General features: G+C 40.5%; 1 protein-coding gene across 5 annotated transcripts in view; it reads left to right on the top strand.

Moving 5' to 3' along the window:
* The window catches only part of LOC140717154 (metabotropic glutamate receptor 4-like), a 1,225,436-nt gene that overhangs the window by 597,530 nt on the left and 600,150 nt on the right, over positions 1–27,756 (top strand). For all 5 annotated transcript variants that reach the window (XM_073030426.1, XM_073030429.1, XM_073030430.1 and 2 more), the window contains exon 6: positions 22,562–22,702. In XM_073030426.1, coding sequence (XP_072886527.1) covers positions 22,562–22,702 — 141 coding nt within the window. The remainder of the gene's footprint in view (positions 1–22,561; positions 22,703–27,756) is intronic.

Below are 27,756 nucleotides of genomic sequence, written 5' to 3'. Positions count from 1 at the left end.
TTCCTGACAGTCAGTCACTGCTTTATCTATGCTAGATTCTTTCCTGTAATACCACAGGCTCATAGCTTGTTAAGCAGCCTCAAGTGTGGCCTTCTGAAAACCCAAGTACACAACAGCAGTCAAATCTCCTTTATCTATCCTATTTGTTACTTCTTCAAAGAATTCCAACAGATTTCTTAGGCAAGATATTCCTTTGAGGAAACCATGCTGACTACGACCTATTTTGTCTTGTGGCTCCAAGTACCCTGCGACCTCATTCTCAATAATTGACTCCAACATCTTCCCAATTACTGAGGTCAGACTACCTGGCCTATAGTTTCCTTTCTTCTGCCTTTCTCCTTTCTTGAAAAGTGGAACGTCATTTGCAATTTTCTGATCTTCTGGAATCTAATGATTCTTGAAAGATCATCAGTAATGCCTCCTTCATCTCTTCAGCCACTTCTTTCAGAACTCTGGGATGTATACCATCTGGTCCAGCTGACTTATCTAACTTCAGACCTTTCAGTTTCCCAGGAACCTCCACTTTAGTTACCATAACATCACACAGTTCATGCCCCTGACACATGGAACTTCCACCATACTACTAGTGTCTTCCACAGTGAAGAACAATGGGAAATACTTATTCAATTCATCCGCTATTTTGTTGTCCCCCATTATTACCTCCCCAAAATCATTAATCAGTGGTCCAATATCTACTCTCACCTCTCTTTTACACTTAATGTATCTGAAGAATCTTTTTTTTTAATCCTCTTTAATATTATTGGCTAGCTTTCTTTCGTATTCCATTTTTACCTTCTTAATTACTTTTATTATTGCCTTCTGTGGTTTTTAAAACCTTCTCAATACTTTAACTTCCCACTAAACTTTGCTCTATCATATAACCTCTCTTTGGCTTTCATGTTGGCTTTGACTTCTCTTGTTAGCTATGGTTGTGTCATCTTTCCTTTAAAATATTTTTTCCTCTCTGGGATGTATATTTCCTGACCCTTCTGAATTGCTTCCTGAAATTCTGGCCATTTCTGCTCTGTCATCATCCATGCCAGTGTTCTTTTCCATTCAACTCTGGCCAACTCCTCTCTCATGCTTCTGTAATTCACTTTACTCCACTGTAATATTGATACATTTGACTTTAGTTTCTCCTTCTCAAGTTTCAGGAGGAATTTGATCAAATTATGATCACTCTCCCCTAAGGGTTCTTTTAATGTCTAATCAATTCTGGCTCAATGCACAACACCCCATCCTGAATACCTGATCCCCTAGTGGGCTCAACCATGAGCTGCTCTAAAAAGCCATCTCCTGTAATCCAGCGCCAACCTGATTTTCCCAATCTACCTGCATATTGAAGTCCCCAATGACTACTGTAACATTGCCTATTTGGAATGTATTGTTTATATCCCATTGTAATTTGGAGCCAACATTCTTACTACTGTTCGGGAGTCTGTATGCAACTCCCAACAAGTTCCTTGTAGTTCCTGAGCTCTATCTACAATGATTCAACACTTTACGACCCTATGTTACCTCTTTCTAATGACTTCATTTTTTTCCCAACAGAACAACACCACCCTCTCTGCCTTCTTACCTATCCTTTGGATACAATGTGTATCCTTGGATATTAAGTTCCCAGCTATAATCTTTCAGTCATGATTCTGTGGTGCATACACCATCATACCTGCCAATCTGCAACTGTGCTCCAGTTCACCTACCTTATTCCGTATACTGCGCACATTCGGATACAGCACCTTCTGTCTTGAATTCGCCTTTTTAGATTTTGTCGCAGTATGCTTAACATTTTGATTCCTAACTTTGTCTGAAGTTTTACCAACATCTGCCTCCACAACCTCTCCACTAACTGTCTGACACTCTCATTCCCATTCCTCTTCAACTCTGGTTTAACCCTACTGTGCAGCACTAACAAACCTTCCCTCTAGGATATTCGTCCCCCTCCAGTTCAGGTGCAAACCATCCCTTCTGTACACATTCCACCTTCCCTCGAAGAGAGACCAGTGATCCATAAATCTTATGCCCTCCCTCCTACATCAAACCCTTAGCCACGGATTAAACTGTATGATCTTCCTGGTCCTAGCCTCACTAGCACATGGAACGGGTAGCAGTCCAGTGATCATAGCCCTGGAGGTCCTGCCCTTTAACTTAGCACTTAACTCCCTATGCAGATCCTCATAACTCGTCCTAACCATGTCATTGGTATCTATGTGGACCACGACTTCAGGCTGTTCATCCTCCCACTTAAGAATGCTGAGAACTAGATCCGAGATATCCCGGACCCTGGCACCCTGAGACAACAAACCGTGCGGGAATCTCGATCTTGCCCACAGCCTTCTGTCGTACCCCTAACTAACAAATCCCCTATTACCAGCCTGCCACTTCTTCCCCCTTCCTGTCTGAGTCATAGAGGCAGACTCAGTTTCAGAGACCCGACCAATGTGTCTTTTCTATGTTTGGTCATCTCTCTCCCTGACCATTTCCAAAATGATATACCTATTGTTGAGGGAGATGGACACAGGGATACTTTGCAGTGGCTCCGTAACCCCTTTCCCCTTCCTGACTGTCACCCAGTTTCCTGTGTCCTGCACTGGATATATAGAAGGTGGTGGCAGATTGGAATGTTTTACAGTGGATCTACAATAAGTCACTAGTTGGATAACATCATTAGGTTTGGTGACAGAAAATTTGGCAAGATATTGACTGTAATAAGGATAGTTGCAGAGCAAGGAAGGTGAAATGAGCAGAAGCATGAAATATGGAGCTTAGTTTGTGGCCTATCAGCAGCGTCAAGAGAGCTTTACCAAGAGGGATTTCTCGTAGGTTGGCGGCAGTTATTTAAAAAGAGCATTTGTCCATTGTACTTGGCCTATCAGTGGCTATAACCGGAGCACCAATCGTGAGTTAAGTAGCCAGGAAGGTTCAGGCATAAAAGGGAGACACTGCCTGGCAGAGCAGCCAGCAAAGGAGTGATCTGAGGCAGAGTGGTAGGGCATTGGCTCATTCAGGCTTCGGCGATAACGGGTGGAGGCAACGTAAGTTACCTGTAAGGAATAGAAACAGGAAGTATTTCTGTGAGGCTGGCGTTCTGTACTGGGGATCAGATGCATCGAGGTGCGTTGAGCTGCAGCTCCTTAGGGACCTGGTTAGGGAACTGGAGATGCAGCTCGATGACCTTCGTCTGGGCAGGGGAAGTGAGGAGGTGATAGAGAGAAGCAACAGGCAGGTAGTGACAGGTAAGTGGGTAACAGTCAGGAGAGGAAAGGGCAGGAGTCAGATACCAGAGAGTACCCCTGTGGCTGTTCCCCTTAACAATAAGTACTCCTGTTTGAGTACTGCTGGGGGGAACAGCCTACCTGGGGGAAGCCACAGTGACTGTGCTTCTGGCACGGAGTCTGGCTCTATAGCTCAGAAGGGTAGGGAAAGGAAGAGGAAGGCAGCATTAATTGGGGACTCTATAGATAGGGGGTCAGACAGATGATTCTGTGGAGGCAGGAAAGTAACGTGGATGGTAGTTTGCCTCCCAGCTGCCAGGGTTCGGGATGTTTCTGATCACGTTCACGATATCCTGAAGTGAGAAGGTGAACAGACAGAAGTTGTGGTACATAGTGGTACCAATGACATAGGTAGGAAAAGGGATGAGGTCCTGAAAGCAGACTACAGAGAGTTAGGATGGAAGTTGAGAAGCAGGACCTCAAAGGTAGTAATCTCGGGATGACTGCCTGTGCCACACGAGAGCGAGTATAGGAATAGAGTGAGGTGGAGGATAAATGTGTGGCTGAGAGATTGGAGTAGATGGCAGGGATTCAGATTTCTGGATCATTAGGACCTCTTTTGGGGCAGGCGTGACCTGTAGAAAAAAGGATGGGTTGCACTTGAATTTGAGGGGGACCAATATCCTGGCAGGGAGGTTTGCTAAGGCTATTGGGGAGAGCATAAACTAGAATTGCTGAGGGGTGGGAATCGAAATGAAGAGACGGAGGCAGGGCTGTTGGCTCACAAATAGAGAAAGTTTGGAGACAGTGCAAAAGGGAGGATAGGCAGGTGATAGAGAAGGGATGTGCTCAGACTGATTGTTTGAGATGTGTCTATTTTAATGCAAGAAACGTCATGAGCAAGACGGATGAGCTTAGAGCGTGGATCAGTACTTGGAGCTATGATGTTGTGGCCATTACAGAGACTTCGATGGCTCAGAGGCAAGAATGCCAGGCATTTCAAGTGCCAGGCTTTAGATGTTTCAGAAAGGACAGGGAGAGAGGCAAAAGAGGTGGGGGCGTGGCACTGTTGATCAGAGATAGTGTCACGGCTGCAGAAAAGGAAGAAGTCATGGAGGGATTGTCTACGGAGTCTCTGTGGGTGGAAGTTAGAAACAGGAAGGGATCAATAACTCTACTGGGTGTTTTTTATGGACCACATAATAGTAACAGGGACATCGAGGAGCAGATAGGGAGACAGATTCTGGAAAGCTGGAACAATAACGGGGTTGCTGTGGTGGGAGATTTTAATTTCCCAAGTATTGATTGGCATCTCCCTACAGCAAGGGGTTTAGATGAGGTGGAGTTTGTTAGGTATGTTCAGGAAGGTTTCCTGACACAATATGTAGATAAACCTAAAAGAGTAGAGGCTGTACTTGATCTGGCATTGGGAAATGAACCTGGTCAGGTGTCAGGTCTCTCAGTGGGAGAGCACTTTGGAGATAGTGATCACAATTCTATCTCCTTTACCATAGCTTTGTAGCTTTGGAGAGGGATAGGAACAGACAAGTTAGGAAAGCGTTAAATTGGAGTAAGGGGAAATATGAAGCTATCAGGTGGAAACTTGGAAGCATAAATTGGGAACAGATGTTCTCAGGGAAATGTACGGCAGAAATGTGGCAAATGTTCAGGGGTTATTGGCTCGGCATTCTGCATAGGTATGTTCCAATAACACAGGGAAAGGATTATAGGGTACATGAACTGTGGTATACAAAGTTTGTTGAAAATCTAGTCAAGAAGAAAAGAAAAGCTTATGAAAGGTTCAAAAAAATGGTAATGATAGAGATCTACAAGTTTGTAAGGCTAGCAGGAAGGAGCTTAAGAAGGAAATTAGGAGAGCCACAAGGGGCCATGAGAAGGCCTTGGCTAGCAGGATTGAAGAAAACCCCAAGGCATTCTACAAGCATGTGAAGAGCAAAAGGATAAGACTTCAGAGAAGAGGACCAATCAAGTGTGACAGTGGAAAAGTGTGTAAGGAACCAGAGGAGATAGCTGAGATACTTAATGAATACTTTGCTTCAGTATTCACTATGGAAAAGGATCTTGGCAATTGTAGGGATGACTTACAGCGGATTGAAAAGCTTGAGCATATAGACATTAAGGAAGAGGATGTGCTGGAGCTTTTGGAAAACACCAAGTTGGATAAGTCTCTGGGACCGGACCAGATGTACCCCAGGCTACTGTGGGAGGTGAGGGAGAAGGTTGCTGAGTCTCTGACGATGATCTTTGCATCATCAATGGGGACAGGGGAGGTTCCGTAGGATTGGAGGTTTGCAGATGTTGTTCCCTTATTCAAGAAAGGGAGTAGAGACAACCCAGGAAATTATAGACCAGTGAGTCTTACTTCAGTAGTTGGTAAGCTGATGGAGAAGATTCTGAGAGGCAGGATTTATGAACATATGATCAGGAATAGTCAGCATGGCTTTGGCAAAGGCAGGTCGTGCCTCACGAGCCTGTTTGAATTTTTTGAGGATATGACTAAACACATCGATGACCAGTGGTGTGCCTTAGGGATCTGTTCTGAGACCCCTTCTATTCGTGATTTTTATAAATGACCTGGATGAGCAAGTGGAGGGATGGGTTAGTAAATTTGCTGATGACACAAAGGTTGGGGGTGTTATGGATAGAGTGGAGGGCTGTCAGAGGTTACAGCGGGACATCGGTAGGATGCAAAACTGGCTTGAGAAGTGGCAGATGGAGTTCAACCTAAATAAGTGTGAGGTGGTTCATTTTGGTAGGTCAAATATGATGGCAGAATATAGTATTAATGGTAAGACTCTTGGCAGTGTGAAGGATCAGAGGGATCTTGGGGTCCGAGTCCATAGGACACTCAAAGCTGTTGTGCAGGTTGACTCTGTGGTTAAGAAGGCATACAGTGCTTTGGCCTTCATCAATCATGGGATTGAGTTTAAAGAGCTGAGAGGTAATGTTGCAGCTATATAGGACCCTGGTCAGACCCCACTTGGAGTACTGTGCTTATTTCTGGTCACCTCACTACAGGAAGGATGTGGAAACTATAGAAAGGGTGCAGTAGAGATTTACAATGACATGGCCTGGATGGGGGAGCATGCCTTACGAGAATAGATTGAGTAAATTTGGCCTTTTCTCCTTGGAGCGACGGAGGATGAGAGGTGACCTAATAGAGGCATCTAAGACGATAAGAGGCATTGATCACGTGGATAGTCAGAGGCCTTTTTCCCAGAGCTGAAATGGCTATCACGAGAGGGCACAGTTTTAATTTGATTTAAAGTAGGTACAGAGGAGATGTCTGGGGTAAGTTTTTTTACGCAGAGAGTGGTGAATGCGTGGAATGGGCTGCCGATGATAGGTTCTTTTAACAGACTCCTGGATAGGTACATGGAGTTTAGCAAAATAAAGGGCTTTGGGTAACCCTAGCTAACTTCTAAAGTACATGTTTGGCACAACATTGTGGGCTGAATGGCTTGTATTGTGCTGTAGTTTTTCAATGTTTCTATGTTTATGGAAGTATGTGAAATTTGGGGAAAATAGTCATAAGCTAGAGATTCATTCTTCATAACAAGCAGTAGATATCTTATGTAGTAATTTCAGTACATCATAATTGAATTCAATACTGAATGAGGTTTCGAAAAAAAGTACACCTCAAAGGGGAAATGGATAGAATGCCAGTCAAGATGTTACCAGGCACAAGAGCGTCGAGTTCTGAGCCGAGGCTGAAAAAGTCGATACTGTCCAACTTGCAGTACAAATGTTAATAGCTGACCTAACGCAAGTTTTCAAGCTGATAAGTGGTTTTGATTATCTAGATAGGGAAAAGTTTTCCCCTCTGGTGACTGGGTCAATAATAAATAATAAAACTCATTGGTAGAAGATTCAGAGGGGAAAATGAGAATAATTTCTTTTCACTCTCTGCCTGGAAGGTAGTGAAAACTGATTGTATTTACTTGAAGTGTGCTATTCGGGTGCTTGAGGTTGAAGAACTTCCACCATTTCAAACTTCAAAAGCTGCAGTAAGCCCTATGGTGCTTCTATAGAGCCAGCTTTGGCTGCATCATCGTCATCAGCATATGTGCCATGCCTTACCATGTAGGCAATCGTCCTCCCATGATCGTAATGATATTTGACAAATTTTTCTGCAGAAGTGGTTTGCCATTTCCTTCTCCTGGGCAGTGTCTTTACAAGAAGGGTGACCCCAGCCATTATCAATACTCTTCAGAAATTGTCTGTCTGGCGTCAGTGTTTACATAACCAGGACTTGTGGTATGCACCAGCTATATACGACCATCCACCACCTGCTCCCATGGCTTCAAATGACTCCGATCAGTGGGGGTAATTAGATGCTACACCCTACCCCAGGATGACCTACAGGCTAGCGGAGGGATGGAGTGCCTTTCACCTCCTCTGGAAGAAACGTATCTCCAACCTGCCACCCACAAACAGCATACACAGTTAAAGTCTTCCTTTGAACTTTAAATTTTTTAATGTCAGTCAATGTAAGTCGATATGTAATATTCTTCACTATTTGGACTTGTTTTGGTCATGAACTGATGCCACAAAGTGTTAGGAAGTCTAGTGTATAAATCACAGCTGCATATGCACTGTTTTCTTTTTTCAAAGACTTCAATTTTAAAATACATTTAAGTTTCCCATTGCAGGCATAGTCCTTACCTGTAGACCTGGAAAAATAATATAAATACTGTGTATAAAAAAATAAAATTTACTCAACTTAACCTATCCAAAAACAGTATTTATCCTTAGCTAATTCATTGCTGACAACAAAAGGCATAGCAGGGAATTATAGCATGCCAGGGGCCAAGAGCTCTGAGTCAGGGAACTAATGAAGCTGTTTTCAGCACAGGCATTCAATACCTCATTGTGCATACTTCAGTGCAGCTTGTGGGTGAGCATAGCTCACGAATATTGTAGGATCCGAGTGTGTAGGCGCAAGTACCTCAGCTGATAATCTGAGGTGAACAGCTTTGAACAGTTAACCTGAAGGCTGGAGCTAAAGAGAGAGAGGTCCACATGCCCAATGCCACAAGGTATGAACCAAGGCTAGAGACTCTACTGGCCTTGCGTCAAACGATGGACCATATTGACCTGTGCAAAATAACCAAGCATCGTTTTGATAACGGCAATCACAATAGATCACAGGCTTCTTCCATTGAGGTCGGTTGGGACTACAGCCAGAGGATATAGATTAAAGGTGAAAAGTGAAAAGTTTAAGGGGGAAAACTTCTTCAGTTTGAGGGTTGTGAGATAGTGGAATGAGCTTTCGGCCCAAGTGGTGTATGCAAGCTTGATTTCAAAGTTTAAGAGAAGTTTGTATAGGTACATGAATGGTAGGGCTATGGCAGGCTACAGTCCCAGAGCAGTTTGATGGGGGTAGGCAGTTTAAATGGTTGAACATGGACCAGATGAGTCAAAGACCTTGCCTCTCTGCTGTACTTTACAATAACTCTATGACTAAATTAGTTTGAAAGAAGGTCCAGGGACATGGGGGATATAAAATCAAAGGAGATGACAGTAAGGCAGAGAAATCTGCCTGGGATGTAGGGATATGGCAGGGATGTGCCAGCTCCTAACTTGTTCATGTGGCAGCCTGTGAACGTCATTTGGCAAAACTGCAAAGCTTGTGAAGGTTGAAAAGTTGACTGCTCACCCAAAAGGTTTCAGAACAAACCCAAAAATACAGACATCAACATGGAGTACCTTGAAAGACAATTACTTCCTTCAGTGTCCTGACAAAGGGTCTCGGCCCGAAACGTTGACAGTGCTTCTCCCTATAGATGCTGCCTGGCCTGCTGTGTTCCACCAGCATTTTGTGTGTGTTACTGCCTTCAATAAGTCTGAATGAATTTGAATGAACACAGAAGTGTATATGTTGTTCCCTTTTACAAATCATTACAGCCCCGATATTTCAGAATCTTAGATTTACAGATGCAGAGATGTTTCCTCCTGAAGCAAATCAAGTTGAGGAGCCATTCATCTAAATTGCCTGAGGTTCAGTGCACAGATTTTGCTTCAGAAGTACTGGGAGGTCTGTGCAAACTTACCGTGCTGTCAGACTCTTGTGATGGAGCCCCAACGTCCTGAGCAGCAACAGCAGAGTTCAGGATCTCTGGATTGGGACTTCCACTTTTGCCTGGAGATCCTGAACTCTACCTTTCTAAGCTAAAACTAGGCAGTTATGAGCCCTTCACTTCGGTTAAGAAACAATCTGCTTCTGTCTTTTTTCATTTGCATGCTTATCTCTCTTTCCTTTATATGCATTTATGTTAATCTTAACAGCCAGGGAGTAGGTTTTACATTCTCACTACATTTTGGGTAAAGACCTCTTCTTCCAAATTCCCATTCTGTCGCACGTCCAGTGGGTCTGTTCATTATACAGACTAAATACATAGTAATTAATTACTATAAAGCAAAAGTGATCTATGGAGAGGAAGATTAAGGCACAAGGAGTAAGTGGAGACCTAGCAGATTGAATTCAAAAATGGGCTAAGAATTTGAAGAATTTGAATTGGAATTTATTTAGATCTTACATCTGTCCCCCAACGTGAGGGAGTAAAAATCTGCGTTATGACTCCATTGCAATGTATAGATGTGAATTTCTAAGTCTAATGGCTGTCTCACAGCCTGTTGGTCCTAGTTTTAATCCTGTGGGGCCGTTTACCAGACAGAAGTAGCTGAAGCAGTTTATGGTTGGGGTGACTGGTGTCCCGTTGATCTTCCAGGCCTTCTCCTGTAATGTCCTCAATGAAGAGATACACAAGACAAGGTAGTGTTAAAGGTTAAAGAGAATATTCTTCTCACTGGAGGTCTGTGACCAATGGTGTTTTCCAAAGATCTCGACTGTGATCATTTGTTGTTTATGATATATATATATATCCCAGTAGCTGGGAATCGCTTGCTCTGGACCGCCCAACCTGGTGGAGCAGGACCACTAAAGGAGCGTATGCAGCAGAAATCAGATGCACCGCAGAGGCTCAGAGGAAACGCGTTGTGCGCAAGGCTCGAACTACCCCCACTTCCACTGCAGCACCTACCCTCATGTGTCCCACATGTGGGTGATCTTTCAGGGCCCGGATTGGCCTCACCAGTCACCTCCGGACCCACAGTCACAAACCCTCCACCTGACAGAAGTCGTGGTCGTCTTTGACTCCGAAGGACGAACAACAACAACATATATATACACACACACATATATAATTCATTTGAACAAAATGCAGACAGTCTAATTAGTAAACTTGCAGATAAAGTTGTGAGTAGTGAGGGAATTTGTCAAAAGATTCATCAGGAGACAAACTAGCTGGATATGTGGGCAGGGAAAGGGTATTTTGGGGTGCAAGTCCATTAAAGTGGCAATATAAGTAGATAATACTATTAAGAAGGTCTATAGGATACTTGCCTTAATCAGATGGGCTGTTAAGTTTAGAAGTCAGAAAGTTAATGTTATAGCTGCATAAAACTTCTAATCTGGCCAGATTTGGAGTGTTGTGTACAAATGTGGTCATCACAATACAGAAGGATGTGGAGGTCTTGGAGAGGTACAAGAGGCTTGCCATGATATTGCCTGGATTGGAGAATATTCTTATGGCCTTGTGGTGTTAACAGTAAGGAGAGGTTGGAGAAACTTGGTTTATTTTCTCTGAAACATTGGAGGCTGAGGCATAAGCTGATAGGATATAAATTATGGGCGACATTGATAGGGTAGATAGTTAGGATGGATGAGGAGAGTTTTTTTTCTAGAAATTGACATTACTACTTCAAAAGAGGATAGCCCACTTAAGACAGATGTGAGGTGATTTTTTTTTCTTTCTGGGGGCTGTTGAGTTTTTGGTATTCTCATCTTCAAAGGGCTTGAAAGCAAAGCTTCTGAATTTTTTTAATACAGAGGTACTTAACTTCTCAATAACCATGAGATATGTACAGTTAACGTGGCAGTTATATCTGCCATGATTTTTTATATAGTAGAATATGTGAGAAGGGCCAAATGGCCAAATGCTCATTACACATATATACACTTGCTCAATTTAGTGAGCAATTGACCTCTGAGTGCAGAATCCATGATTTTTCTAAAGTCTTTCTAAGTGTTGGCAATCTGCCTTAGACTTAGTAAAGGATGTTGTGCTTCTGTGAACTGGAACTTCATCCATTTGAATTCAAAGAAAGCAAACAATCCTTCCTAAACTGTAAAGCTGCAGTATCCATGTTACCTGACTGCTCTAACAATTCGAACCAATCCCATTAAGGACAAAGCTTCATTTCAACCACAGTGAAATGTCTGCATCTGTCAAAACCAGTCAATGACTAATTGCTTACGCACCATAAACTTGACTACAGTACAAAGATTAAATCTACTGCTACCTGACTATAAAATGCCACCCAACAGCTAACAGCTAGCTGACAGGCCAAAGGAAAACCATTGTTGAAATCTTTCAACTGAAACCAGAGATACAGAATCCACTGAGTGATAGATGTATTACTCTGTTATATGCAATAACGCAGACTTTGACAGCTTATGAGGCACACTTTATGTACTTTGCAAATAGATGGAGTAAAATTTTCCTCGTCATTCCAAATTCTGACCTTGTTTGCAGTAAAACTATAATGCACAAGTGCAGTTCAAATTCCCGTTGTTCCTTTTCCTCCCCCCTCCACCCTGCCCTCAATGCATCACAACCACCACAAAACCACCCTTGGGCTTTTTCCTTACAGATTATTCACCAGAGGGTGGTTAATCTGTGAATTCCATTGCCACAGGTAGATGCAGAGGCCACGTCTTTTGGTATATTTAAAGCAGAGATTGATAAGTTCTTGAATAGTCAGGGCATCACAGGTTTAAGGATAGAAGGCAGGAGAATGGGGTTGAGAGGGATAATAAGTCAATGGCAAAGTAGGCTCAATTGACTGAATGGCGTAATTCTGTTCTTATGTCCTGAAGTTCTAAGTCTGATCTGGTTAGGCAGCAGCTGGATTCCAAGGCAGGAATATCAAACTCAGTGTTTAATAACCATCACAAATTAGGTGTGAGCAGATCGGAAGTTGCAGAGCTGAGGTTAGTGGCGTGTTTCAAATTTGGTGGCTTACTGGACTGGGAATCCTGGCACCACCTTTACATAAGGTTTCCTGCAGCACTTTGGGATTTTTCTTTTCGGCATGTAAGTGACGGCCAGCAGAACGGAGTATTGTACAGAATCTGATGTATGAAGCTTGACTTTACTGCAGCAGCCACTTAATGCCCAAGTGCAGTCGTGGAAACGCAGCTATTGTCATGCTCCTTGGAAAAATTGATCCTGGAGCAACAAACAATCTGTGGGCGGAATTCAAAGGGTTGAACAACATCTGTAGGGGCAAAGGAATTGTCAATATTTCAGGTCAGAACCCTGTATTAGGACAGGTCTCTGGATAAGCATGATTAAAGGCTGTAATGAACCTCATCAAGCTAGCACATTACTAGAAATACTGAGATATTATTCTGAATAAGTGGAAATGCCTTCATGGAGAATATAACTGCTGTGCTTTCTCAAAATGGTAATGTTCATTATCTCAGTATCAATTCTCTTATGATGCCCTTGCATGACGGAGGAGCTCAGCAGGTCAGGCTGTACCCATGGAAGGTCTACATTCTGGACTGAGACCCTTCATCAGGACTATGCCTTAACATTGACTCTTTATTCCTTTCCATAGATACTGTCTGACCTGCTGTGTGTGTGTTACTTTGGATTTCCAATATCTGCAGAGTCCCTAGTGTTTACAACCTGTGTGTCTGTCTTCCTCATTTTCCTCCAGTTACAAAATGTAGCATACAGATTAAAATGTGGAAAATTGAGAGGTTATCCACTTCAATAGAAGAACAGGAATGCTGATTATTTTTTAAATGTTAGTAACTGACAAATATTACTGTATAAAGATCCTTGTGCAAGAATAACTGAATGCTAATGTCCGGGTGTAGCTGAACTAGTTATAAAGGAAGGCCAAATTCAAAGTAAAGTTCGAAGTTCAAAGTAAAATTTATTATCAGACTGCATTTGTACATGTCACCACATACAACCCTGAGATTCTTAATCATGTGGGCATTCTCATTTGCATTTGCACAGTTTTATGCAAGAGCATAGAACACAACAAACTGTGCAAATGCAGATATAAATAAATAGCAATAAATAATGAGACCATGAAATAACAAGATAAAGAGTTCTTAAAGTGAGGTCATTGGTTGTGAGAACACCAGAAATATAATGACTGTAGTTATCTTCTTTTGTTCAAGATCCTGATGGTTGTGGGGTATTAACTATTCTTAAACCTGGGGTTGCAATTCATGAGACACATGTACCATCTATCTGATGGCAGCAGCCAGAAAAGAGCATGGCCTGTGTGGTCAAGGTGTGTATAGAAGGCTTTGAGCTCATTTGGAAGTGAAACTCTGCTAGATTTAACTTTGTAGGAGGTTATTTCCCTGCCATAGCTGTCGAGCATCCCCCATTGATTCCAGTCTAGTCTGGATTTTCCACTTTGCTGTGAGATGTCTTTCTGGAGATCACACCTAAACCTCTTGTAGCATTTTTGCTCTTCAGGCCTGAATGCCTCTGACATGGCCCTCAGCAAATTCTGCATTTCATAGTTCATCCACGGCTTTTGATTGGGAACAATGCTGATTGATTACATGGGGACACACTCATCTACATCTGTTTTAATAAAGTATGTTACAGCCCTGGTGTAGTCATTCTGATTTGTCCTCAGCATTACTGCATACTACCTCAAGATTCATTTCCTCGCAGGCATCGACAGGAGAATTAAGAAATATAGAGCTTATGAAAAACTATATCTAAAGAAACATTGACAAATAATTGGTGGGTAAATGGAAACAAAAATAGTGCAAATACAAAATAAATAAATAATACTGAGATTGCGAGTTGTAGAGACCTTGAATGTGAGTTTATAGGTTGGAAATCAGTTTAGAGTTGAGGTGAGTGATGTTATCTAGGTGGTTCAGGAGCCTGATTGTTAAAGGGTAATAACTGTTCCTGAAACCTGGTGGTACAGGACCTCGGGCTCCTGTACCTCCTGCCCAATTATAGTAGTGAGATGAATGCATGGCCTGGATGGTGACAGGTTCCTGATGGTGAACACTGCTTTCTTATCACATTTTTCCTTGGATATTTGCTCTGTATACTGGCCTTGCTGCTTCCATGCCATAACACAATGCAACCAGTTAGGACACTCACCACGGTGCATTTATAGAATTATGTCAGAGTTTTAGATAACAAATAGTATGTTGGTCTTTATTGTAAAGGCATTTAGTGGAGGAATAAAGGTGGCTTGCCACAGAGTTGTATGGAGATTCAGCATGGAAACAAGCTCTTTGGCCTGCCAAGCCTATGTCAATATCAACTATCTATTTATATTAACCATATGTTTGTCTCCTTGTTTGCCATTCTTCGCAGATTCTGATCTATTCTCCCCATATTCTCCCACTGGAGATAATTAATGAGATTCTCAATCAGTTCAGATTTTCATCAATTCCAAATTTACACACTGGGGGCAATTTTCTAGTAGTTAATTAGTCTACTGATCTGCATATCCTTGGGACTGAGAAAACTGGAGCACTCGAAGGAAAACTAATGATTCCATAAAGGAGTCTACACATAGAGCATTGCGCGCAATTTTTATCTCCTTTCCTAAAGGATCAAATACTCTAAAACGTGTGGTTAAAGTTCATCAGACTGGTTTCACAGATGACAAGAGGCACTCATTCTCTAGAACGGGATTCACAATCTTCATTATGCCATGGAGCCCTGGGCCATTTTCCGAAGGGTCCACGGACCCCAGCTTGGGAAGCCCTGCTTTAGAGTGTTTAAAAATAAGGGGTGATATCATTGAAACATAAAATAAAACTGCACAGAGCTGAATAAAGTTTATCCCAGCAGCAGGTTTCCACTAGCTAAGAAGTCCACCTAATTGGAGGAATTTTTGTCTCTAACGGGGACGTCACTTAGGATTGCAGTAAGGAGTGAAGTTTCATTCAAACGATGATGAATCCTTTGAATTCTCCAGCACGAAAGTATTTGGAAACCTAGTCCTTGATTGCATTAAAAACAGAATGATAACTTCTGGATATTAAAGGAATCAAGGGGTATATGGGTAAGGCATGACAGCGGCACTTCATGTTGAAGATTTACCATGATCTTGCTCAACAATGGAGCAAATTAACCTATTCTTCTGTGTTTTTCTATCCATTGATCCATTCTGAAGGAAAATACAATAAATGCATAATGATTAGACCATAAGACCATAAGACATAGGAGAACAATTAGGCTATTCAGCCCATCGAGGCTGCTCTGCCAGTGCCTCATGGCTGACCCCAGATCCCCCTCAACCCCATATATCTGCCTTCTTGCCATATCCTTTGATGCCCTAACCAATCAGGAAGTGATTAACTCCCACTTTAAAAATACCCACGTACTTGGCCTCCACCACAGTCTGTGGCAGAGCTTTACACAGATTCACTACTCTTTGGCTAAAATGATAGCCTCCACAGCCTTAGCAGATTCTGGCAATAGATAGCTATGCTCTACAGTTGCAGCATGTGAAATATTTCTCTTCAGGTCTCCACATTATAGTGAAGACTCCTTATTATAGTGAAGATCCCTCTGAATTACTCAGAAATACAAAGGAGGATACTTGGATTGGAATTTTTCTGTATTGTCTTTTCCTCCTCCTCCCCCATGAAGTTCCCCTGTTTGTATATCCTTTCCTCATCCTCTCAAAATAACTGAGTTCCTAGGAACCTGTAATCAGAACAGTCATATATAAAAGTTAAGGCTCACTATGCTTTACAACTCTCTGTTGCCTTCAGAATCATAACTAGAATCAGGTTTAATATTACAGCCATACAGTATATCGTGAAATTTGTTGATCTGCAATACATAATCATTACAAAAAAATATAAATTACAGTAAGAAATACACCCCCATGGAAATGTTCATGTTTCATTGCATTGAATCACAGTGGATTTAATTTGGCTTTTTTGACACTGATCAACAGAGATCAAGTTTTTCATGCCAAAGTGAAAACAGATCTTTACAAAATGATCTAAAGAATTACAAATACAAAACACAAAACAATTGATTGTATAAGGATTCACCCTCTTCAAGTCAGTATGTAGTAGATGCACAATTGGCAGCAATTACAGCTTTGAGTCTATGTGGATATGTCTTTAGCAAATTTTTGTCCCCATTCTTCTTTACAAAACTGCTCAAGCCCTGTCACATTGCATGGGGATCATGAGTGAACCACAAATTTTCAAATGGATTGAGGTCTGGACTCTGACTTGGCCACTCCAGGACATTAACGTTGTTGTTTTTTTGAGCCATTCCTGTGTAGATTTGGCCTTATGCTTGGGGTCATTGTTTTGCAGGAAAACAAATCTTCACCCAAGTCACAGATCTCTTGCAGACTGCATCAGGTTTTCCCCCAGGAATTCCCTGGATTTTGGTGCATTCATTTTACCCTTTTCCTTTGCAAGCCTTCCAGAGCCTGCTGCAGTGAAGCATCCCCACAGCATGATGCAGCCACCACCATGCTTCACAGTAGGGATGGTGTGTTTTTGATGATGTGTGTTCATTTATGCCAAACTTAGCATTTAGTATGATGTCCAAAAAACTCAATTTTGGTTTCATCAGGACATAGAACCTTCTTCCAGCTGACTTCGGAGTCTCCCATAGCCTTCTGGCAAACTCTAGCCGAGATTTCTTGTGAGTTTTTTTCAACACTGGCTTTCTCTTTGCCACTCTCTCATAAAGCTGTGACTGGTGAAGCGCCCAGGCAACAGTTGTTGTATGTGCAGTCTCTCCCATCTCAGCCATTGAAGTTTGTAACTTCCCCAGAGTTGTCATAGGTCTCTTGGTGGCTTTACTCACTCATCCTCTTCTTGCATGGCCACTCCGTTTTTGAGGATGGCCTGTTCTAGGGAGATTTATAGCTGTGCCATATTCTTACTATTTCTTGATAATGGAGAACTGTACTCCAAGGGATATTCAGTGATTTGGAAATGTTCTTGGATCCATCTCCTGACTTGTGCTTTTCAATAATATTTTCGTGGAGTTGCTTGGAGTTTTCTTTTGTACTCATGGTGTAGTTTTTGCCAGAATACTGACGCACCAGCAGTTGGACCTTCCTGATACAGGTGTATTTTTACTACAATCAATTGAATCACCTTGACTGCACACAGACCTCCAAAAATGGATCTCCATTGAACTAATTATGTGACTTCTAAAACCAGTTGGCTGCACCAGTGGCATATTAAAGGGGGTGGATACTTCTGCAAACAATTATTTTATGTTTAATATTTGTAATTAATTTAGATCACTTTGTAGAGTTCTGTTTTCACTTTGGCATGGAGAAGTCTTTTTCTGTTGATCAGCGTCAAAAAGCTAAATTAAATCCACTGTGATTCAATGTTGTAAAACAAAAAAAGGTGAAAACTTCCAAGGGTTGTGAATACTTCTAATAGGCACTGTGTATATAAGTTAAATTAAATAGTGCAAAAAGACAGCAAAGAAATATATATATAGTGAGGTAGTGTTCATGGGTTAATTGTCCATTGAGAAATCTGATGGTGGTGAGGAAGAAGCTGTTCCTGAAATGTTGAGTGTCTGTCTTCAAGCTCCTGTACCTTCTCCTTGATGGTAGCAATGTGAAGAAGGCATGTCTTGGGTGACGGGGGGTTCTTAATGATCGGTGTCACTTTTTGAGGCATCACCTTTTGAAGGTGTCCTTGATGCTGGGGAGGCTAGTGCCAATGATGGAGCTGGCAGAGTTTGAAACATTCTGCCCCGTTTTCTGATCCTTTGTAGTGGCCCCTCCAGATGGTGGTGCAATCTGTTAGGTTACTCATCACAGTACATCTATATAAATCTGTGAGAATCTTTGATGACATACCAAATCTCCTCAAACTCCTAATGAGATATAGCACTGTCATGCTTTTGTTTTTGTAAGTGAATCAATATGTTGGATCAGGACAAATCTTCAGAGATGTTGATGCTCAGGAACTTGAAACTGCTCACCCTTTCCACTGCTGATCCCTTGATGAGGACTGGTCTGTGTTGCCACAGTCAATTCCTCAGTCGTGCTGATGTTGAGTGCAAGGTTGTTGTTGTGACACCGCTCAACTAGCTGATCTATCTTACCCTTGTTACATCTCCTCATCACCATCTGAAATTCTGCCTACATTACTTGTGTCATTGGCAAATTGATAGATGACATTTGAGCTGTGCCTAGCCACACAGTTGTGGATGTAGAGTACACATCCTTGATGTACACCAGGGTTGATTGTCAGTGAGTAAGAGAGGTTATTTTCGATGGGCAGCGACTGTGAATTCCTGATGAGGAAGTCAAGGAGCCGGTTGCGGATGTGTGTACAGAGCCCCTGGTTTTGGAGCTTGTTTATGAGAACTGAGGGTAGGATTCAATTGAAGTGAGCTGTAATCAATAGAAAGCAGCCTGAGGTAGGTATTGCTGTTGTCCAGGTGATTCAAGGCAGAACAGAGAGCCAGTGAGACTGCAAATTGCAGTGCATCCAGGTCCCTGCTTTGGCAGGAGTTGATTTTGGCCATGACCAACCTGTCTTCATCACAGCAAATGTGAGTGCAACTGGGAGATAGTCAACTAAGACAGCTCACCCTGCTCTTCTTGGGCACTGGTACGATTGTCACCCTTTTGATGCAGTTGTGAACCTCTGACAGCAGCAGGGAGAGTCTGAAGATGTCCTTGAACACTTCCACCAGTTTGTTGGTACAAGTTTTCAGTACCCTAACAGGTACACCATCAGAGCCTGATGCCGTCTGAGGGTTTGCCCTCATGAAAGATGTTCTGACATTTGTCTCTGAGACAGAGAGCACTAAGTCATTACATTTTGCAGGGATTCCTACAGGTGTAGCTTTATTCTCCCTCTCAAATCCTGCGGAAAAAGTGTTGAGCTCATCTGGAGTGAAGAATCACAGCCATTCATGATGTTAGGTTTTGCCTTGTACGGTATAATGGCCTACAAACCCTGTCAGAGCTTATGTACATCCAATTCTGTCTCAAGCTTCAATTGGAATTGTTTCTTTGCTCTTAACATGGCCTTCCATAGGTTAGACCTGGCCCTTGTATAGTTCTGGAAAACTTATCTGGAATGCCACAGATCTAGCCCTCAGCAGACTATTAGTGTATTGGTTTATCCATGGCTTTTGGTTTTGGTATGTCCCGCATGTTCTCGAAAGCGTACACTCATCCACGTAGGTCTTGATGAAGTTGGTGACAACTGTGGCATATCCATTCAGATTTTAAGATGAATCCTTGAAATTTTTCAATTCACTGACTCAAAGCAGACCTGGAAGTGCTCCTCTGTGCTCCCTTTATCATTCCTTCTTGGTCCTCACTAATGGTGCTGTGGTCTTTAGTCACTGCCTATATGCAGGGGGTAGAGTACCGCCAGGTGATTGGACTTGAGACGGCACAGTAAGTGTTCTTGATGGTGTTATAACAGTGGTCAAATGTGTTGGCTCCTCTGGTTCCACAGGACTGCCGATCTCCTTGGATTTTCATGGATAGCAGAGAATGATGCAAAAAACAAATGAACATCCACTGAGTGGCACTTCTGTAAACAAAAGCTCCTTATTAATGAGAGAGGTCAGAGGAGAATGGCCAGACTGGTTCAAGCTGCCAGGAAGGCATCAGTAACTCAGATAACCATGCATTACAACAGTGGTGTGTGAAAGAGCATCTCAGAACGCACAATATGTCAGCCTTGAAGGGGACGTGCTACAGCAGCAGAAGACCATGAACATACACTTAGTGGCCACTGTATTATGTTCAGGAAGTACCTTCAAATGGCCACAGGGTGTATTTTGTGGCTAGTGATAGAGACTTATTTAGGGGACTTTCTCTGAGGTTGCATTTCAGGTTCACACAAGACTGAGGGGCAGAAGCATTTCAACTAAATTTCTATCTCCACCCAAATTACCTAAAGGCTGTTGAAACTCAGTTTCCCATCACTATATTGTCTGAGCATTATGCAAACAGTGTAGCTGAAAAATCCAAGTAGGATATAAAAAGTATTTTAAACATTTTGACCTAAGGTTGCCAATGATAACACTCACAACAGTTTTGTTCATATCACATGACCAAATGGCAGATACATGGGGGATTATATTTGTGAATTGTTACTGACTCTTTACTGCGTTGAGTATAAAATCAAAAAAAAATAATTGTTATCAACTGATCAAAAATAATATAGCTAACGGCCATTTACCTTAAATGTGTTGCACCTCTTCAAATATTTTCTGTTTGCAGAGAGAAGTACAGAGGCCCAGGTTTAGAAGCTTGGTAATTAATACTGAGGGGATAATGGTAATTGAATACTGAACTGTAATCTATGAACAGCAGCCTGAAGTATGTTTTGTCTGTTGTATAGGTGCTCCAGAGCAGAGAGAGGCAGTGGACTGCATCTGCTGTAGACTTATTACAGTTGTAGATGAATTGCAGTGGGTTTATGTCCTTGCTCAGGTAGAAGTTAATTCTAGCTATCACTAACCTCCCAAAACAGTTTATGATGTAAGTAATACTGGTCAATAGTCATTGAGGCAGCTCACCCTGCACTCCTTGGCCACACTTATGATTACTGCACTTTTGAATCTCCTTCCGTTGCAGTGTGAGATTGAAGATGTCTATGAACAGCCCAGCCAGTTGGTTGGCACAGGTTTTTAATATTCATTATTATCTATTACCCTAAAAAATTAAGGAGTAGCAGGAATGAACAGATTGAAAGCAAAAAGCTCTGTTTATTGTGCTCGTGGAATTCCCTGATCACTACAGAGCTATTGCACAGCATATTCAGGTTAGTTATAAGGAGAAACTGACTGATGTGTTTCAGTGACATGTTTAATTAGGGGTACTGCAAATGTATGGTCAGAGGATAAAGCAAGTCATGATATTGGAATACATACTGTGGCACATTGCTTTGCCTTAGGAGCTACTTAAATTAGTCCTCCTTCACACTTGACTCCCTACAGTTCATATTACACAATCTTTTTCATGATATTCAGCTTTCTGGCAATATTATTTATTGACCATACAAATTACATTGTGTTAGATCACACTATCCAGATGTCATTATGGTACTCTCCAGACTTGAGCCAGAGAGAAGCCAACGTTTTACGTGTGACTGGTTGTCAAGCTCAGGGAATATTCCACGAATAGAAGCAGCAGAGAGGCGCAGAGGGCATATTGTCATTGAAGCCACTTTGATTCACTGTAATTGCAGATGTTCCAGAAAATTCCTACAGAAAGTGAAGTGTGCCTAACCATTAAACAAGACTTAACATCATTAAAAAACCATAGCTAACATAGTTTTTGAAACTGTCCTTTACCTTTAGATCATGATTGGATAGTGTTGACTTAGGAAAATCCTGTTTGCAGCTGAAAAGTATTTAATAACAGATGAGACTTAAAAAGCAAAATATAGACAGAGGAAAACAAATAATTATTGAATAGCTATGCAAGTGTATACACTTTTAATGTGTTTACATGGGTGAGTATTCATTGTTAACAGTGCTAAGCTGGAATTTGATTCCTGAAGGAAAATTTATGATAGACAGTATATATTTCACAATCTGCTTCAATTTATGATATTGGGATTCTGGTAAAATTAATTACTAGACATTTAAATTAAATGTCAGTATATCACACTAGCCAGACACTCTTTTGCACTGTCTTGATGAATAGACAAACTGCAACAAGCCTGTTTGATCTTTGATCTACTCTGAGTTAACTGTGAGCAGAGGCAGTTGTTGCAAATCAGCTTCTGGATAATGGAACAGGAAGTCATCTACATCTGCTGGAAGTCTCTCTGTGTGACTGTCAGAAAAGAAAAATATGAGTTCAACTTCAAATCCCTGTGTGATCAAATAATCTAATGAATTCCAAACCATGGATTATTTTTCAAGAATAATGCAATAGGGAGGACACTGGAAGATGTTGTAAACCTGCCAGTAAAACTTCTACTGAAATGTTTCCCAGAGGGATATGAGATGACATAACTGGAAAGAAATAAAGTTCACAGTGTTAATTACAGTGATTGTAACAGAATGATTGCACACAAGTTCAGACATCTAGATAATTATCACAGTTCATCTGTGTCAGCCTTTCTTACATAGTTCTCTAATCATTCAATTTATTTCACTTGATTCTCCTCTAGCCAAATCATTGGCTGTAAGTTTATCACTCTTACAGATGGAAAGTTGAAAGTAATTATTAGCAACTTGAGTAATAAATATTCCATTTTGCAGGCTTTGATAGATACTTCATGAGCCGTACTCTGGAGAATAACAGAAGAAACATCTGGTTTGCAGAGTTTTGGGAAGCAAACTTCAACTGCAAGCTGAGCCGGCATGGATTTAAACGAGGGAGTCATGTTAAAAAGTGTACAGGTATGATTGAATGTGTATCCTTCTTCCAAGCTTCTCTATTTTCATATTAGTTTTGATATTGCTTTTAGTTTTGGCATTCCATGTTATGGTGGTGAATAGTTCTAGCAAAATAGACGCCAGTGAATTTCAATATTATCCAAAATCAGCATGCTGAAAGCGGATTACTGCACATACTAAAATGAGCTGTTGATGAGAGAAATATTCAATGTTTAATTTGGCATGGGATGTGTGCAAGGAAAAGTGCAAGTTTCATTCTGAAGTTGAGAAAAGATATGGGTTGAGATCACAAATGCAGGCTTTGTGTGCTTAGCCTTCACAACAAGGTTTTCCGCTAAGCTTTCACTTGTGTTTAATCATTCAATTAGTGAAGTGATCACCGATCTGAAATGCTAACAATGAACATTAAGGAAGTCAGTTGAAAGCAAATTTATAATTTTGAACATTTTTATTGCCAGCACTTCAGGACTACTGTAAACCACTTGAGAAATCCTTTTCATACTTATTTCCGTAGAAAATTTAGTGCACTTAACAGTTTCTGTTGGTAGAGATGCATCTAAGCAGTGTGTTCTCAGCTATCTGATCTCACTGTTAGGAAATCCAATACAACCTGAAGTCTAAGGCATTAGATGCAAAAGAATTGGACCTTACCTGAAGTAAAGCCTTTCCTTGGTACATTCAGACATTGATTCAGATTCAGATATATTTAGCATATAGAGAAATGTGTCATGAAGAGAATGCGAAGGAAATAAAGTTAATCTCACTCGTAGGTGGGTCATAGCAATGGATAAGCAGAGTGGCTTGATGATGGTGGGAATGCAATCGGCCTGGAAGGGTGGTTGGGGAAGGTAAATCTGGCTGTAAAACTGGGAAAAGATTTTATCATTGGTTGGGTTAAAGGGGGTTGTTGGGATGATTGAGAAATTGAAGGGGTGGATTGGTTGATGGGTGTCATTGATGTGGTATTGAGTTAGGGACCAGGCTGGTGAAAGCCATGTTTGAATTGAGAGCTGGAGGGGTTTGATTTTGTTAGAATGTGGAGCCCAGAGGAGAATTTATATAAACGGGATTTACACCACTGCTTCATAACATTAAATCCTGGAGTTAAACACATGTTAAATCAGTTTATATACTTGCATCAGTAAAATATGTTCTAATACATACACACCAGGACTGCACTTATGAAAGCTTTATAAAAACATTAAAATAAAAATTGTGGTGAGAATTTTATAGTACTTTCAAGCCCACAACTATTATAGAAATATGTGCTCAATAATGGCGACATGCTTTATTCCATCCATAACATGTGATTGAGAAAAAAATCTGCTGAATTTATATTTGCCCAAACATATAAATGGTTCGTCATGTACTCAGTTACTTCTCCTCTCTTGAATAATGTATTGAAATTAATTTCCCTGATTACCTTGAAACTATTCATTCAAGTGTCTCTTTCCTTAGCACCTTATCATTACTCAAGTTCACCAAACTCAGAGTCATCAGTCCTTTCCTCTACTTCCTCTTGCTGCCTAATAATATATATTGATTAGAAAACAGCATAGCACTCAGTTCTGCAGAGTAAGTTCCTGCAGTACCTTGGAAAGCAGAAACAAACTTCCTCTGTTTGGTAATATCCTTTCAATCTTCTACTATTTAATGTTCTTATTGTAGCTGAGCTCTGTGTTAATGGACTTGTACATTTATACATTGAACATGGTCATATCCTGATTTATCCACTGAGCCCTAATTCCTCATCTGGTCTGTTACTCCCATTACAATTACATTTCACTCATCTGCAGATTGATATTTCCTGCCCAATAGAATTGATAAGAATAACCTGAGTATCTTTGTATCTCATTGTCATTCAAATTTCTCTTCTTCCCTGATATCTGCAAGTCTATCATTTGGGTTATCTTGCTGTAATGTGCCAATGTATTTTTTTTTAAAAACCGAGTTATTTTCTGTGAGTTTTTTGAGGCGAGGCTAAAAAATTGCAGGCCTCATTTATGAGATAGAAATGATGTTAATTTACCTCAGGTAGTTTATTTTGTAGCAATCTGACTGAAAACAAAAATGATTTGTTAGGCACAACTCGTATTATTAATATTTATATTGCAGAGTACATGCTGAAAGAATTATCATGAAGCTGAGTCTGAGTAATTCTACTAAAACCTCACTATTGCTCAAGGTATGCTCCTTGGCCCACAAAATTATTCCCAGTCATTTTCACTTCAGGTATTTCTTCATTGGAATTATAAAGAAATCTCATTGGTAATCATTAACCAAAAAAAGGAAATGCTAGAAATACTGGACTGTTTCAACCACATTTGTGGATGAAGGAACTCCAGTTTGGCTAAAGCTGACTGTTCCTCTTTCCTCAGACACTGCCTGACCTGCTGAGTTTTTCCAGGAATTTCTCCTTTTTATTTTAGAAGCCCAGAGTCTCTGATGTTCCAAAACCTCATCTATGCCAATGAAAACAGCCATCTACCTCACGTAGGAGTAGTGAGAGTAGAAACCCTCTCAGTGATTTCCTGATATGAAGAGTTTCTGTTTGTGTTTAGTTTGGGTTCTGTTTGGAAACTAATTTTCCCTAAGGCTTATAACTTATTTTCCATCCTGACTTGGTCATTATTAACTGTCAGATTTGAAATTGGATAAATACATCTAGAAATTCCAAGTGTCAATAAAGTTACCGTATAATTTCCAAGACTTTTTGTATATAATTTGGCTGGGTTTGTTCCCCAATTTTGTATAAAAGCTCTATAGGCAACATTTGTTTAATTTTTTCATTATTCATAAACAGTCACTTCTTTGTACAGCATTATTAGTGAAATAAAAAAAAACAAAGCAAATCTAATAGGTTAACATTATCCTGAAGGCATTTTCTTTAAATCTATATACACAATGTTAATTTCATGGAGCGTTTACTGCCTTAAATTCTGGCCTGGAGACACACTTGACTTGCACTGGCAAAAACAATTGCCTTTTTGCTTCACGGTTGAACTGTTATTCAGGTGAATCTGTTAGACATTAATTTAATGCTGTTTGAAATAAAAGGGCTCTATTCAACTGACATTTTGCCAGAATTATTTTGTTTTGTTTTTCACAGACCCTGGTCTGAATACATGCATCTGGCTCAATTCTAAAGTTTTAACCGTTCCTGTAAACTGTTTCTGTAAACCATATTCAAAAATTAGAGAAACTTACAATGTGGCTGAATGGAATATCTAGAGCATGAAATCATGTAAATAAGCCTTAACACAGAAGAACAATATAAGGTGAATTAGTATTATCTTAGAAGAATTTTAGATATTTATATTGAAGAGAAGCAGTATCTGAACAAGACATTTGTTCGTATGCCTGCAGATATTAAACACTTAGCCTACAGATACTTACTGCTTAGAAGTCAAAATTGATATTTTAATGAAACTTTTGTAGTTTTATCCACAATGGGCTTCACTCAGAGCATTAAATTTGAGGAAAGATGAAGAAAGCGAGGGAAAGGAATCAAATATTCTGTCAACAGATTTGGTGGTCTTTATTTTTTCTTTGCATGTGATTTTATTTTTAACCATTAACCAGTTTACTGCTTCACCATCTAAACAGTTTTGCTTTTTGAATTAAAATGTTCAAAATGTTCACAGAAATGTAACTTCTCTATCAGTTTCAAAACTACTTTAAACGAATGAGAACATTCTTGTACTGTTTTCCAGACAGTTCAGTTATACATTAATAAACATATATCTTGCAGAATACTGCTCCTTTCATACATATAATACTTTTGAGGTTTTATGTCTATATTTTGTTTACATTCCAAAAGCATAATTTTCCATTTAAACAACAATCAAATATTTAGATGTTTTTAATGGTAAAGTATGAAAGATGCATGATTGTGCTTTTATAAATATATAGTATAAATCGCCATGTTGGAGTTAAATTTGGTGTGGTTGTGGATAGCAGAGGTACTCACAACCCACTATAGAGGTGTGATGACCAGGTCTTATTGTGGATGTAGCTTGTGTAGAAGATCCTGCGTCTAAGTTCAATGGTCCAACCTCTCTTTTGCCATGTAGATTCTATATGAAATTATCTTAAATGAATAAAGGAAGATATGATATAGAATCTGCCAGCTATTCATTCTTGAAACTTCATTAGTTTTGAAAGTAGAGCAGCCCTCAAGAGTGTGCTGTTAAATGCAGGAATAAACTCTAAAATTACCACTCAGGATGAGGAAAAAACTAAAGTTTTTTTTTTGTAAATGCTAGATGTTCACATCCTTCTTCCTCTCTGGGGATAATGTTTCCAACATCTCAAATGAAATTGGTCATATTTCTTTCCTATCCACCCTCAGTAACTTTTCTAATTGGCAACATGAGATTAATCCTCAGATCCCTCAAGATTATATGTACACATCTGTCCTAAGCAAGTGTAAAATATGGGAGGAAGTGATCAACATTCAAAAAAGTTCACAACCTGATGCACCTGTTCCAACTCTTTAAAATAGTTCTTTGAAATAACACTGACAAGAGTTATATGGTAATATTCCAGCCCCTTCCAGCATTGAATCCCAGTTTTATATATTGTCAATATGTGGTCACTCGTACCAATCTCACCGTTATAACATGAAACACCAGTAACTTCTGATACTGTATCTCAGTGTTCTAAGGTGACAACATGTTGACCAGTATCATAGTTTAGTGTTTTTGGTGATAGAGCTACTCTGCTAACATTGGTCCTCACTGTTAAATGGTGATAAACTTGGAACATTGTGTCTCAGTGTTATATGTCTCATACCCTGATACACTAGTATTGTTTCCCTATATTATATAAAGAAGACAGGTTTGTCTCCAGTAGTGCCATAATCTTGACAACCTCACACTTCTCCTGGATCTTGACCTGAATTTGAACCGTCTTGGAGAACAGAACAAAGTGGTTATGGTTCCCATGCCTCCAGTCTCCAGCACTGGGATTAGGCAGCTCCTTGGATCTCAATGCTTCTGATGTTAATGTTAATCTCTTTCCTGGGTGTCTGGCTCAGGCTAATATTGTTGTGTCTC

This window comes from Hemitrygon akajei, chromosome 27 (assembly GCF_048418815.1).
Source record: "Hemitrygon akajei chromosome 27, sHemAka1.3, whole genome shotgun sequence".
Taxonomy (NCBI): domain Eukaryota; kingdom Metazoa; phylum Chordata; class Chondrichthyes; order Myliobatiformes; family Dasyatidae; genus Hemitrygon; species Hemitrygon akajei.
Note: the sequence above shows the minus strand (reverse complement) of the source record. Positions and strands in the feature narration are given on the sequence as shown.